This window comes from Tetrao urogallus (genome assembly GCF_951394365.1).
Source record: "Tetrao urogallus genome assembly, chromosome: 22".
In the NCBI taxonomy this organism is placed as follows: Eukaryota; Metazoa; Chordata; class Aves; order Galliformes; family Phasianidae; genus Tetrao; species Tetrao urogallus.
Window position 1 is genome coordinate 6,189,151 of NC_136835.1, and position 14,158 is coordinate 6,203,308.

Here is a 14,158-nt window from a genome sequence, read left to right on the forward strand (position 1 = left end):
CCTCGCCACCATGAAGACTGCAAGGGCAGCATCTTTCAGGTGGCCCCAACAGGAGCTTGGTGGGGGGGGAGGTGGGGTAGGTGGGCCCAAGGGAAGCCCGATGGCTGGGGAAACTGAGGCACGGGGATGGCCACCGCCAGGGCAATGCTGCTGGTGATGCAGGAGCCGGGACAACGTGCTGGGGAAACGGCAGGTAAGGACCCAGCAGGTAGGGAGGGGACACGGGTGCTGGGACACAGAGCACAAGGGGACACCCACACACACACACACACACACAGGGACATGGAGGCAGGAACATGGAATGTGAGGACATGGTGACATGGTTATAGGGACAGTGCCTGGAGTCATAGGGTCCGAGCTCAGGGCAGAGGGACACACTTGGGGGGACACTAGGTTTGGGGACTTGGAGACATAGCATACTCCCAGGGACACGCGGACATGTGCACTGGGACACGAACAGGGACACTGGGACAGGGCACAGAGACACTTGAGGACAAGGGGACACAGTCACACAGCAGGGCACAGCGAGGTCTCAGTCACTCCCTCATCCCCTCTCCAGCCCCAGCATGGAACACCCAGCCCAGTCGCACCAGGACCTTTATTGGGTGCCAGCAGGAGCCCCCCAACACCCCACGGTCCATGGGTCGCAGGGCCCCCCTTCCCCAAATCCTGGGGGATGCAGGATCCCATGTGAGCAAGGCGCCGATGGTGGGACAAAAGGCACCTTTGGGGAGGGGGGAGCCCCCCCTGCACGAGGCCACAGAGGAGGGAGGCCCCATGATAAATAATCTTTTAAATTAATTAAATTAATCTGCACCGCCGTGTCACCCCTCACACCCCCCCATGGGCCACCCAGGGGTGCTGCAGGGCTGAGCCCCCCACACCAGCACTAAGGCATGAGGCTGGGCCAACGTGTAAAAAGAAAATTAAAAAGAGGAGGGGGGGAAGAAGGGAGAAATTAAATATTTAGGGTGCCCAGCTGGGAAGGGGCTGCAACTCAGCCTCCCACCCACAGAGGACTCCCCCAGGACCCCCCCCATCAGCCCCTCCTCAGGCTCCTCATCCTGAATGCAAGAGTATCCAAGGGAAGAGGGGGGCTCCAATGCACCCTGCCGTGGCCCCCAGACCTGCTGGGGGGAGGTTCCCTCCATCCTCCCCAGAATCCCTCCCCAGTCCTCACTAGTTTCAGTGTTTCCATACGAAAAGTCCCCGTTGAGGGGCTCCCTGCGCCCCTGGGGCCAGCGAGCCGGCGTAGCCCCCACAGTGCCACCAGCATCGTGATGGGCACAGGGACACCGGCTGCTCCAGGACCTCGGCGGGCTCTGAGGTGGGGATGTGTCCCTGCGCAGCCCCATTGCACTCAGAAGTACGTGAGGTTCTTGACCAGTCCCAGCTCCAGCATGCGCTTGATGGCCACCGCCTCGTGTGAGATGTTGTGCTCCGAGGCCTGTGGGACAGCAGGAACAGGTGAAACCAGAGCCGGGGCGGGGGGCAGGCACAGTAGGGGGACACTCACAGCCATGGACTTGAGCGTGATCTGCTCGTAGTAGTGGATGGTTTGCTTCTTGTTGGCCGAGTCGGGGTACCCAAAGCCTGCAATGTGCACCAGGTCGCAGAAGTGGAGAGCCAAGGTGATGGCCAATAGCCCTGTGGTTGGTTTCTGGGGAAAAGATGGAGAAGCCATGGGGAGAATCCCAAAACCCAAGCCTCCCACAGGGTGCAGGGACAGCAGCATCCTCCTGCTGCGTTGAAACCCGTTAATAATCCCACAAATACACAACAGGTTTGGCACAGAGATTCTCAGCAGTTACAAAGCCACACCATTACCTGTTTGACCTTCCGTGGCTGCTTCATGGGGAGGCTGAGCAGTTTAGCAGCAGTTACTTCCATGTAGTAAGGGTTGAGGATGCGCACTTGCTCCGGGTTGGCATCCCAGATCAGTGGGGGCTGCTTCCAAAACCCTTTACGAACCTGGAAGAGGATGGAGACCTCCTGCTAAGAGATGAATCCCCCACAGCGCCGGGGGTGAAGGCGCAGCCGCCAGGGACGGGGCTGACCCTGTGGTCACCGGTTCCCAACCACACTTGCCCTCTTCTTGTCGTTGAGGATGGCCTCCATCCACTGGAAGTCCATGGGCTTGAAGGGCACCAGCACCAGCAGCGTGTCGGGGTTGTTCTCTGCCTGGGGGTCGAAGTGGGCTGACTCGGGGTAGAAGAGCCGCATGGTGGTCTTGGAGCCCACATCCTGCTCATAGCCGTGCACCGGTGCGTTGTTCAGCCTGGGGCACGGGGACGTTGCTCAATGGGTGATGAGTGACACGTGGCAGGAACCTGCCGATGGCGCTGGGCAAGGGTGGGTGGCCCACAGGGACGCCCAGGGCCGTACCTGATCACCACGTCGTAGGTGTTGATGGTGTCCCCCATGGAGCTGTTGCGGAGCCGGTGCCCATTGCCCACCACCACGCACCTCCGGCACTTCAGGCTGTGGGGGAAAAGCAGCACCTGAGCCAGATGTGCTCAGAAACGATCACCTCTTCAACCTCAGAGGGGTTTCAGCCCTGCCTTCGCTACACTGCAAAGCACCCCATACGCCATCCCTACTCCCAGGTGGCCAAGCTGCCAGGTCTCTGGTGATGCCTGTGCACAACTTCACACTCAAATGTTACACCCCCAAGAGTAATTCCTGCTGCATTACCTCTGGATGCTCTCAGGCAGCGGGTAACTGGTGACCGACAGCAGGCGCAGGAGGACATCCTCTGCAAAGCAACAGCTTGGAAGTGACAGCGCCCCCAGCAGCACATCAGTGCCCACCCCCCCCGTGTGGCCTTAACCCCCACGGTCCACACCTGGGGACCTGTTAAATGTGCCCCCACTTTTGTAGGGACCACAAACAGGGAAGCAGGCACCCATGCACGGACAGACAGACGCCCACCCCGTACTCAGGGAGGCAGTGGCTCACCGCTGCCTTTGGTGCCATAGGGCAGCTCGTAGAGCGACGGCGTCCTCACCCAGAAGTAATCCTTCAGCTGCAGGAAGAGCGGGCGGTCCCTCGAGTAGCTGCAAGGAGTGAGGGGGGGTGAGGCTGAGGGATGGGGACCCGGCCGCGGTGCCCCAGGGACCCCCTGCCCTTACTCACTTCCCTATGAGCTGTGCTGCCTTCCTCTCCACCTCCCCAATGGGACACACAGTCTTGTTTTCTTGCACGGGGAAATAAAAGCTGCAAGGGGAGAAATTAGAAGCAATGCCCACTCCTTCCCCCGGGAAAGGCAGGAAGTTGTGTTTGCTGCTCGCCCCCATTGGCTGTGCAAACACAGCAGGAGCTGTGGGGTATCCAGCCCCTGCACTCTGCCAGGGCTGGGAGCAGCAGCACGCTGTGCCCTCACGCTGTGCACTGCAGCCCCCCAGGATGCACATACCTGTCCTCCCGGTATATCGAGTACCACACCATCACCAGAAACAGCGCCAGCACTCCCAGTATCTTCCCTCCTGCGAGCCAAGAGAAGCGCTTCAGCACAGGGAGGGGAAGCAGGGAATGGAGGTGCGGGAAAAGGGGCGCAGGGGAAGGAGAGCGCTCGTATCCACCCGCTGCTCCACATCCTTCCCTCCCGAAAGGATTTCCATCCTTTCCCCAGGCAGCAGCGGATCTCCCCAGCGCCCCTGAGCGAAGCGCTCCGCGTGGCCGCTGGGTGTCAGCATCGGAGAGCGGCTGCGCTCCCGAACATCCTCACCCGCATCCCGGGGAGGAGCGGCGCTCCGAGGAAGCGGTGCCGCTCACGGAGGTTTTGGGGACATCGCAGGCGGTGGAAAAGACTGCCGCGACCTCAGTCCCAACCGCCATCCCCTCCGCGTGTCCCGCACCGCGCCCCTAACGGTGCCCAGGGTTACAGGACGGGGCGGAAGAGCAACGCGATGCCTGCATGGTCTGTGCATAGAGAGGGGATGAAGGACCGATCCGACCCCCCCAGCCCCATTCCAGCACCGAGACGGGATGCTATGGGGTGCTGAACCCCCGCTGGGTGGGTAGAGGAAGGAGAGAAGAGAAACCCCACTTCATGGGGAAAAGCAAATGGGGGCACGATGCTTGCCAGCCCCCAGCTCTACCCCGGCCCCAATGCCGTAACCCCACCAGAGCGACCACCAAGCAGCCCCCAGGGGCCCCACAGGAGAGGGGCTGGCAGTGCATGCAGTGAGGACTCACGGGACTTATTGATCATCTTTATCAGCAGGGCGGGCATCAGCCGAGGGCCGGGGCTCTCATCGCAGCCACTGCCGCTCACCTGGGGTGGGAGGGAGAGATGCATGGGTCAAGGAAACACCGAGGCCGGAAAAGACCCCTATGATCCCCAGCCCACCCCACCGTGCCCACGTCCCTCAGTGCCTCATCCCCAGTTCCTGAATGCCCCCAGCGTTGGTGACCCCCCTGCTGGCAGCTGTGCAGTGCAGCACCACCCTTCCCGAGAGGAAATTGTTCCTAATAACCAATGTAACCCACGGGTGCAATCCCCAAATCCAGCACGGGAAAAGCTTCCCCCAGGAGATCCCAGAGGAGGAGCAGGACCCATCTGCACCTCCAAACTAGCGGTGACACCAAGCCCTGCAAGTTTGTTCCAATTTAAACCCAAGTTTCCCTGACCTGCATTCAACAAAATGTCCCATTTCTACAGCCGGTTCCCCCCCGAGATAATAAAAGCCATTAATGAGGGATCCCGAGGAGCTTCCGCCCTACAGATGGGAGCACACTGCAAACCACAGAGTGCTCCGACCACTGACCCTGGTGCCAGCAGAACGCGTGGAGCTGAAGCACAGCCCGGCTCACGGCAGCGACCACCTCGGTGGGCTGAGCGCCCCTTCGGCTTTGCAGATGCAGAAGCATCTCGCATGGAAAAGCCAGCAGGGGGGGAGGGCAGCACGGGTTGCCGCTCAGTTCCTGGTTACTCATCCCTTTGCAATGCAAATGCCAGCGAGCGGTGGCACAGTGCATCCCTGTGGAGGTCTGCGGGGCTGGGGATCAACTCACCGCGGGGAGATTTGGGGATCGCCCCCAGGAAAGCTCGCTGCCCTCGAGGATGGCTCCAGCTCTGTGCCACGTAGATGGGCACCTCCAGCCCGACTTTCCCACTCTAGAGCACAACCTGCCCTTGGCACATCTCCCAGCAGGGTGTGGAGCTGCTTGCGCTGTCGCATTCATCACCCAGGGCTGCACCGCAGCCACCGCCCGAGGGATGGCACATCCCCAAGGTGACGCTGTCGGCCCAGAGCAGCCACAGCATGAGAGGGCAGCCGGCATTTGCTGCTGGCTTTGGGGTCTCTCCAGGAAACAGATGATGGAGGGGAGAAGCAGGATGGAGCACTGGAGCCCGGCTCTCACCTCCCTGATCACCAGCAGGAGGTAAGAGACAAATTGAGACAGGATGCGGAGCACATAAGAACACCTGGACAGTGCTGATAAGGGATAGGAAAAGGTGCTGCTTGCTCCTTGCACAATCACCTGTCTGGGGCTGAGTCTTATCTCCTCCATAAAACGCAGGTAGCAAACAAAGGGTAACGACCCCTGAAAGCTGATGTGGGCACCCAAAAAGGAAACACATTTAGAGGAGGGATGGGAAACCCACAGAGGCCCCATTGCTGTGCGCCCTGCAGAGCTGCTCCCTGGGAGCCCAGAGCCAACGCTGAGCAAAAATCCCTCCTGTTGGCTTCTGCCCCAGCACCAACTGTGCCAGCAGAGCCCTGCACAAGTGGTGCTCCCCTCCCCGAGGGCGAGATGCTCCAGCAGCACTAAGCATGCTCTCAGCCCGCTGTTTGCTTTTACATTCCAGCTCTCTTTTTAAATACTTCTCTTTTTTCCCCTCCTCTTTGTGATCCTTCTCTCCAGGCTTGTAGGCACAAGCCGGCCTTTATGCAAAACCAACCCAAGGCAGAGGCAGACAGAGTGGTCTGGGGAGCAAAGCAGAGCACACCTGGCCCCACACAGAGGCCACGAAGGAGGGGTTTGGGAACGAACCCAGCCTGGCAGTGCCTGACCTACAGCAGCATCCCAAAGCAGCACGGCGTGCACAGACCCAGCTCACATGGAAGCTGGATGCTCGCTGCTCCCATAGCATCCCCAGGTGAGATTTGGGGTTTCTCCTCAAAGAGATGAGAAAAAGCCCCTTTCCTTTGATGTCTGCACAGCATTACCTCCACAACACCCCAGGGCGGAGCGTTATCACCACGCTTAGAAGCTGTGCCGACGCATCGCCCTCGCCGCGGGCTGAAACTTTGGCACAAAGCTTCTCACCCCAGTGCTGCACAGCAAACGCCCAGCACGGATCAAATGGAATGCAGCAAAGGGCCAAAGGTCTGCAAGGAGCAGAACGCAGTGCCACAGCCCCGCGGCACACAAACCCCCACAGCTGCAAAGCAAAAGGTGCTCTGCTCCCCTGCACTCTACTCTGGGGACCCTGCCCCAGGGGTGCCCATCCTTTGGTGCCAGCAAGGGAGTCACAGAGCACATGGTACCTTTGTGTGCTTCCACTGTAACTTGGAAATTTGGGAACGGAAGGCTGATGCAGCAAGAAGACACCTCCCATGCTATGCACCCCAGCACCACTGGGAGCACCGCCATGGCTCACCCCACACACGTGCAGGAATTTGGGGCACTGCAGCAGAGGTGGATTTGAAGGGGATCACAGTGAGAAATGGGCACTTCAGCAAGCCCCACAGGCTCAGCAGAAGAACCCAGTGCAGGTGGGCAGAGCACACGGGTGGCACAATCCTGGCACTCCCCGACCCAGCGCTGTGCAATGGGCCACCCGCAGCCCTCCCCAGGGGCACTGAGAGCAGCGGGGTGGGGATAAAGGGCTCCAGAGCCGATACGAAATCAAACAGCTCTGCGGGATTTACGGCTTCAATTACCAGAGGAATCCATCAGATGTCAGCTGGTTGCCTTGGCTGAGCACACAGCAGCACGGTGCGCCCAGCCTCTCCAGCAGCACCCACACTGCCAAGGCCTCACCTCGCAGTGCTCCAGACAAGAGGCAGCGGTCCAAGAGCCGCCTCCAGCCCCACGTACCCCTCACTGCAGGCTGCTGGTGCAGGCTGGGTGGCATTGGCATTCCCACAGCAGCTCCTGCCTGGAGGAGATGCTCATTCCTCTGGGGATAAAGGATGCACACAGAACACGGTGTGGTTTGCCAAAAGGAGATGTGGGTTAGGCACGTATCCCAGCTCCAGGGTGGCTTCTGGCATGCTCAGATGGGAGCAGAGCCATCCCACCACCCAGGGGGTGGTACAGAGGTGATGGGGGGAGCACTGTGCTATGGGAGCAGTGGGGAAGAAACTGAAAAACGAATGCGGAACAGTTCCTCACCCTTCCCTGTCCCACCCATGGAGATTTTCCTGGGTTGGGATGGATAGGCATCTTTATGGGGTGGCTTAACATCATCATGAGCAGCTGCTGTAAAGAATTTTAAAGCAAACTTAATTGACCATGAAGAAGAAATACAATGTTTCCTTGACTCACAGTATCAGGGCCCTGTGAAGAGCTGACGAAAGGTCTTCTATAGGAAAAAGAAGCTCTAATTTTATAGGCAGGCAAAGCCTTAGCACAATATTTACCTATGACTAAGGAACAACGTGGGCTCTGCCACAGCTCACCTCTGGCCCACATCACAGGTCATAAAAACAAGATTTCCCTCTTGAATGCGCTCCTAAAGGTGCCAAGACCTCTCCATAAGCAGCAGACAGCTCCCAGGAGGGGCTGCAGCACTCCAAAATCAGCCACCAAACATCGCAGCCACCAACCCAGCACAGGGACAGGGCGCCCAGCAGGGCCAGCAGTGACACCCAGCCCGACCCCAGGGCTGACGCAGCACCGTGCTGCACACAGCATCCATCCCCGGGAGCCACCGGCCAGGGGCAGCCAGAAGTGGCACAGCAGAGAAGTGCCACCTCTTCCTGGGGACCTGGAACCTGTGCCTGAGGTCAGGTAACCCCATTGGGACCCCACAGCAGCACGCGCAGACCCCACCGCATCACCCCACAGGTGCCCCCCAAAGGTACTTACGGTCCTCCCACGCGGTGTGAGCAGAGAGGGCAGCAGCTCCGGGGGCTGCTGGGCTATGGGGCCATCCTCTCTTCCCCTGGCGAAGGAAAAAGGGAGAGCCTCAGTGTCAGGTTGGAGGATCTCGGGGCCCAGCATGGCTCCCCGCGTGCTCAGCGGCTCTCTGCCCCCTTTCCTTTCCCCAAACTTCCACGTCCTCCCCGCAGTTTGGAGAATTAAAAATCCAATTCCTCCCAAGAAAATGTCCACGCACAGCAGCACCCCTTCTGCCTGCTCTGTTCCAGAGAAACTGCCTTCCCCACAGCTGTGCTGCATCAGCCTTAATTACCCAGATAACGAGAAGCCAGGTGGGGTAAGGGTAAGGAGCCAACCCCAGGCGCAGCAGGGCTCCTTCGTTGGGGTCAGGTGTGCGCCAGCATCGCGTTCCCAAGCGCGGGCTGGATTTTGGGTGGCCCTGGAGTGGAATGGGGACTGGAAAGGGAACGGGAGCTGCATCAGCCCGTGTGGGTGCTGCTGGCCGAGGGGCAGGGAAGGTTTCCATCCCATCGGGGAAAAAGCCACGAGCACGGAGCTGGAAACCATCAGAACCAAAGTGCTGCATGGAATTGAGTTGGTTTTGGCAAAATGAAATTTTGGAGGGGAAAAAGGGGAAGAAAAAAAAAAAAAAAAAGAATTCCAGCAGTGACGAAACATCCCATCCACGGCACCGAACAAAAGGGCCTTTCTTCCCCACAGCCCATCCCACGTTCTCCCCACACTGACGCAGCCAAGCGCTGCTCCCGGCCAGGAGGTGGCGGGGGGACCTCAGCTCACAGCTGGGAAGCACCCGCAGCACAGAGACCTGCAGAGCACCTTCTGTGCCCCCACACCGGAGCTTCTGTGTGCATGGGACTGAGCCTGAGCACCGCACCCAGAGCCCATCCACTGCTGAGAGCAGCGCACGGTTCTCTGCACCCATCTCAGTGCACGTGGGGCCCCACGCCCTCCCCTGCTCCTTCCAGCCCCATCCACTGGAAAGCACAAATGCATTCAGCAGGCAGCGGAGATGACAGCCAGCTCTGCTACCTGCAGGAGCTCATTCCCATGAGCTCACCATCCCAGCACGTCTGCTCCAGGCATTGCATGATGCCCAAGGACGGGCTGCAGGGCAGGCAGCTGGTGCTGGAGCACAGCCTTTGTACCTCCAGCTGTGAGCTTCGTTAAGAAGAACGAAGAGCTGCTGGAAAGCACTTCATGCAGTGCGGCACTGGGGGGGGACGCTCCATGCCCCGCAGCCCCCCACCCTGAGAGGATGCTGCAGGGTCCCAACAGCCCATCAGCGCTCGCCAACCCCAGCAGCACGTTTTGCATTTCCCAGTATGAGTTTTGCCCCTTCCTACTGGTGCATGCTGCATCCCACCCCAGGCTGGTGGCTCCAAGCAGCCCCAGAACCTGTCCAACAGAGGCAAAGCGCAGCTTTCATTGCACCATCTGCACTTTTATCACATCATCTGCTCTTCCCTACGCCTCCAAGTTTCACAACATCTACAAACCCACTGTGCAGGAACCTGCCTGCCCCCACCGCCCAAATTACCCCAAACCTCCCCAGCGCAGCACAGCCTTAAGGATCAAACCCAGCAATCTCCCCCGCACCCCTCAGCGATTCCACCAAACCCAAACCCTTCTGCCCTGGGCAGGCCGCCGTCCCCACGCTGCACTGTGGGCTGGGGTTCCCTACCCGTCCCGCTGATGGCTGCGTTTCCCTTTGCTCATTTTCCACCCATCTTTAATTCATTGACCGCTCATTCCTCCCCGGCTCGATCAGGGCAGGCTGCTCCTGGAAGGCACTCTCCCTCCTCATGGCGAATCGAGTCGCTTTCTTTAGTAGAAAGAAGAAAAGAAAGCAAAATAATGATCATAGTCATAACCACAATAGAGCCAGCAGGGACACGCTGCAGCGCCAGCCCCCCAACATCCCTCAGTTTGGGCACAGCCCCCTCCCTCCTCACATCGGCCACCCCACCACGTCCATCTGTCCTCCCACACCGCGCAATGAGCACAGAGGGATCCGGAGGAGTCCATCCCCGTGCAGATCCCCCCGGCACCACAGCATCACATCATTCTGGTTGCTACCCCCCAAAAGGAGGGAGCACAGCCATGGGGTGGGGAGACACACAGATCTGCACTCAGTGCCCACTCAGCAGGAGAGCAGCGGGGCCACTTCCTGGCCACGGGATCCAAAAAGGCATCGCAGGAAGAGGAGAAGGAAATTGTTGCAGTAGGGTGCAGAGCTGTAACAGTGCAGCATCACCCACTGCCCCACATCAGCCCCACATCAGCCCCACATCAGCCCCACATCAGCCCCACATCAGCCCCACATCAGCCCCACATCAGCCCCACATCAGCCCCACATCAGCCCCACATCAGCCCCACATCAGCCCCACATCAGCCCCACATCAGCCCCACATCAGCCCCGAGCCGCATGTGGCATCAGCACCAAATGCTGCTGTCATCAAATGAACCTTTCTGCTTCTTCAGGGGGGGAGCACTCCTAATCCCACAAGCACGAAGGGCTGTGGCACCCAGCAAAAGGTGGACACCAAGGCAGGGTAAATAACCACCCACCTTCCTGGGCCCAGGCACGGCATGCATGCAGGAACCGGGTGCTGCGGGTCCCCAGCATCGCTACAACCACTGCTGAGCACCCAACCCAAAGGAAACGGGCAGGGAGACCCAGGAAGGGGCACCACGCAAAGCAACAGCGAGCTGAACGCCAGCCAGGGGGATAAGCTCTTTACAATGGCCACAATTAAGGGTTGTTTGATTAGCAGCTTAACCACCTCTGCAAAACCCTTGGTTTGGAGAAGGCCAAGAGCGGCGTTTTCCCTCAGCAAAACCCCAGATGCACTTCAGCAGCGGGATGGGGAAATGAAGAGCTCCCCAGAGCAGGTTTGGTCCCACAGCCCGGGGTGACCGGAGACGTTTTGCAGGAAGAGCAGCGGGAGCAGCATCTGGAAGTGATCGCAGCGAGCGCCTCTCCCAGCAGCGCGGCAGGGAATTCCAACGGCGTGAGCTCAGGTCCGGGGCTCCTCCAGGGAACCAGCAAGGAGCAAACGGAGCAGAGCAGCGGGAAGCAGAGCTGCCCGTCCCACCCGGGCGCAGCTCTGGGGCGCGCTCTGCAGGAGCACGCACACACATCCAGCTCCCCTTCGCTTTCTCGGAGCAAACCTCCAATCCCACCCACAGCACACGCATGGTTGGCAGCTGGAAACAGCAGGGATGAGCAGGATCCGGCCCTTTATTTATGGCCTTTTTTTCCCCTCTCCCAGAAGATGTCGGTTTCCTAGAAAAAGCCCCAGGAACACAGCTTGCCCAGGGGCACCCGAGCGGAACAGGGAGTGAAGCAACCAGCACCATTTCCTCCTGTTGTCACACAGCCAGGGCTGTGTGGATCCAGTCCCACAACAACGTGCAGGGGCACAACCCACACCATGGGGACGGCCGGGAGCCACAGCACTGAGCGCAGGAGGGCACAACGGGAAACCCAGCCAAGGCACTGAAGGCACCGCAGAGGTGTGCTTCCATCTGATGGATGGAGAAACCACGAAGGCAAAACCCAAAGAAGGCACCGCCGTCATCCCGTCGCTGGGAGAGGGCTGAAATCTGCACTTCCATTCGATGCATGGATGCTGTGGGCACTGTCCCATCCCTGCCCCACACACCTGTGAGCATTGCTGGCACAGACAGACACCCCGAGCCTGGCAGCCTTCCTCCTTCCTGCTGCCATCCCTCATCACCTGTATCCCTGTGGGACCCAGAGCGCTGCTATTAGCCCTTCGCCCAGAGCTGGAGGAGCAAGCAGCCTTTAATGATGCAGATAATTAAGCACAGGCGTTAAGAAGAGTCCGGCCGCTCCCATCCTATGGCTGGTAGCAACGTCAGGAGCTCACTGCAGCTCGGACGTGCCCTTAAAGCGTTGGAGCCGCCAACAGCAGAGCAGGGCTGGGACCTCCCCAGGTCCTGAGGCACTGAGCTGCAGCACAAATCCAGCACGGTTCTCCAAACGCCGGGCGCTCAGCACCTCGTCTCACTGCCTGCAGACCTCGGCCACCGAACACTGCACCCACGCAGAAACAAAACCACCCCCCAGGGGAAGAATCCCTTTGTTCTCCGTTAAGAACAATGAGACCCCTCCAAACACCGCTGCCCAGCGAGCAGAAAACCCGTCGACGTTCTCCTTTGGGCTGAGCATCCTCGCGTCCCAGCGGGAAGGGCTGCAGGTCCCGCGCAGCGGGGAGGGCCCCATCCCCACCGCTCCCCCAGGGCGCCGCGTTGGGCTCCGCACGCACAGGACGCCGAGGTGGCAAAAGGCCCCGTCCCCAAACAACTCCCGCTGTGCTGCGCGGCCGCAACCGACAGCCAACGGGGCGGCAGCTCCGAGCTCCATCCGCACGGGTACACCGGGAGCGCTCCGGGGCTGCGCCCGGCGTTGGGACCCCGAAGCCGCGCCCTACGAAACCAGAACAGCGCAGCGCTGCCCGGCCGCGCGGTGCCGCCGTCCCTCCCAGCCGCGTGTCGATGTGCCCCGCGCTGGGGATCCTCACGGCAGCGCCCGGCACACGCAGCACCCCCGATGTGCGCTTTGCTTTGCGGGGCTGCTTTGCGGGCACGGCGATGCTCAGCGCCGCGCACACAGATTGCGTTCCGTCACGCCCGGCCGCGCTCCCATTCACAACACAGATACACAAAAAGCAAAAGCACCGCATCGACGCCCCGGCTCTGCCCCGCACCGCCCCGCACCGCGGCCTCCGGCACCGCATCCCAAACCCCCCCGGCTCCAAAAGCAACGGGACAAAGCTCAGCATTTCACAGCGCTCTGCCTTCACGCGACTGCGGACCCCCGCTCTCCCTCCCCCCCCCCCCCCCACGCACTCACCATGGGGCGGCCGGGGGTGCGGGCTCGGAGCGGGCAGGGCCGGGCAGCGGGGCTGAGCGGGGCGGGGGGGGACGGCGGCGGGGCGGGCACGCCTGCGCACAGAGCGATGGGGCGGAGGGAGAGAAGAGGCGGGGGCACGGCGGGGGGGCCGCCGGGGGCGGGGATGCGGCCCGGACCCACCGTGCGATGATGGGGGGGGTCCCGTAGCTCCTCGAGGGCGGCGGCGGGAGGCTCGGGCAGCGCGGGGGGTCGCAGGGGCTCCGGGGGGGGAGAGCAGCCCCTGCCGGTCCGCGCTGCCGGCCGGACTCGTGGCCGCACTCCGCTGCCGGGGATCCATCCGCGCCGAGACCCCACGCGCGCTCACGCGGGGCCGATGGAGGCAGAGCAGCTGTCCGTAATTGCGCCTTAATTACTGTCGGCTCGCAGCTGATCCGGGGGTAATTACTGAGGCCGCGGCTCAGCGGGGGAGCTGGGCTTGCTCGAAGGATATTTAGATCCATCAGTCTCTTGGGTTCTCCCGCTAGATTTATTGCATCTGAAAACAATAAACGGCGTTCAATAAAACTCCAGCAGTAATAACGCGTCCCAAATGCCTGTTTTTACCACGCTCCCGAGGCGCAAGGAGCGTCGCGGCCGCACGGCTGCGCTCCCCAGGGCGGCTCTGCGCCCGCCGGTCCTCGGCTCTGCGCCGCCACGGTGCCACGAGGACGGCGCGATGCAGGCGCGGTGGATGGCCATCTATCCAGCTATCAAGCTGGGCTACAGCTGGCACAGCGGTGCGATGGAGCCGTTACGGTGCGATGCAACATTTACGGCTCCCAAAGAAGCCGGGTCCGTGCAGTGTCACAGGAGGTGAAGAGGTGCCCCCATCCCCTGCCGTCGGTGCGGGCAGCGGCCAAAGGACGCACCGGAGAGGGGATGGAGGGGACAAAAGGGACAAAGGCCGTCAGCAGCACTGCACAGCGCCTCTCCCCTGCTAAAAAACCTTTTCGGAAAGGGATTTGCTGTGTTAGCAGAACACCACAAGTGTTTGCCGGGTCGTTAGCCACTGCTAATGACTGCACCCTGCCCTGATATTTAACGTAGGAAGCACAGCAGGGATAAACAGCCAGTGAAGTTGGTCTGTGCGGAGCAATTGAAAGAAAAAAGGGAAAAATAAAACAAAATCCTGCTGGAAAAGTGAAATTGCAATGAGGTCTGCAT

At 60.6% G+C, this 14,158-nt stretch overlaps 1 protein-coding gene across 1 annotated transcript; it reads right to left on the bottom strand.

The window, feature by feature from the left end:
* Window positions 1–1,360: 1,360 nt before the first annotated feature.
* On the bottom strand, window positions 1,361–9,275 carry ST3GAL4 (ST3 beta-galactoside alpha-2,3-sialyltransferase 4; the record flags this gene model as incomplete). Its single annotated transcript, XM_079545771.1, is given in 13 exon segments — window positions 1,361–1,447; window positions 1,517–1,660; window positions 1,828–1,971; window positions 2,089–2,278; window positions 2,386–2,481; window positions 2,695–2,755; window positions 2,959–3,056; window positions 3,136–3,216; window positions 3,416–3,485; window positions 4,198–4,276; window positions 8,044–8,119; window positions 9,222–9,251; window positions 9,253–9,275. Coding segments are annotated over 13 exon segments (1,179 nt in total).
* Window positions 9,276–14,158: the final 4,883 nt, after the last annotated feature.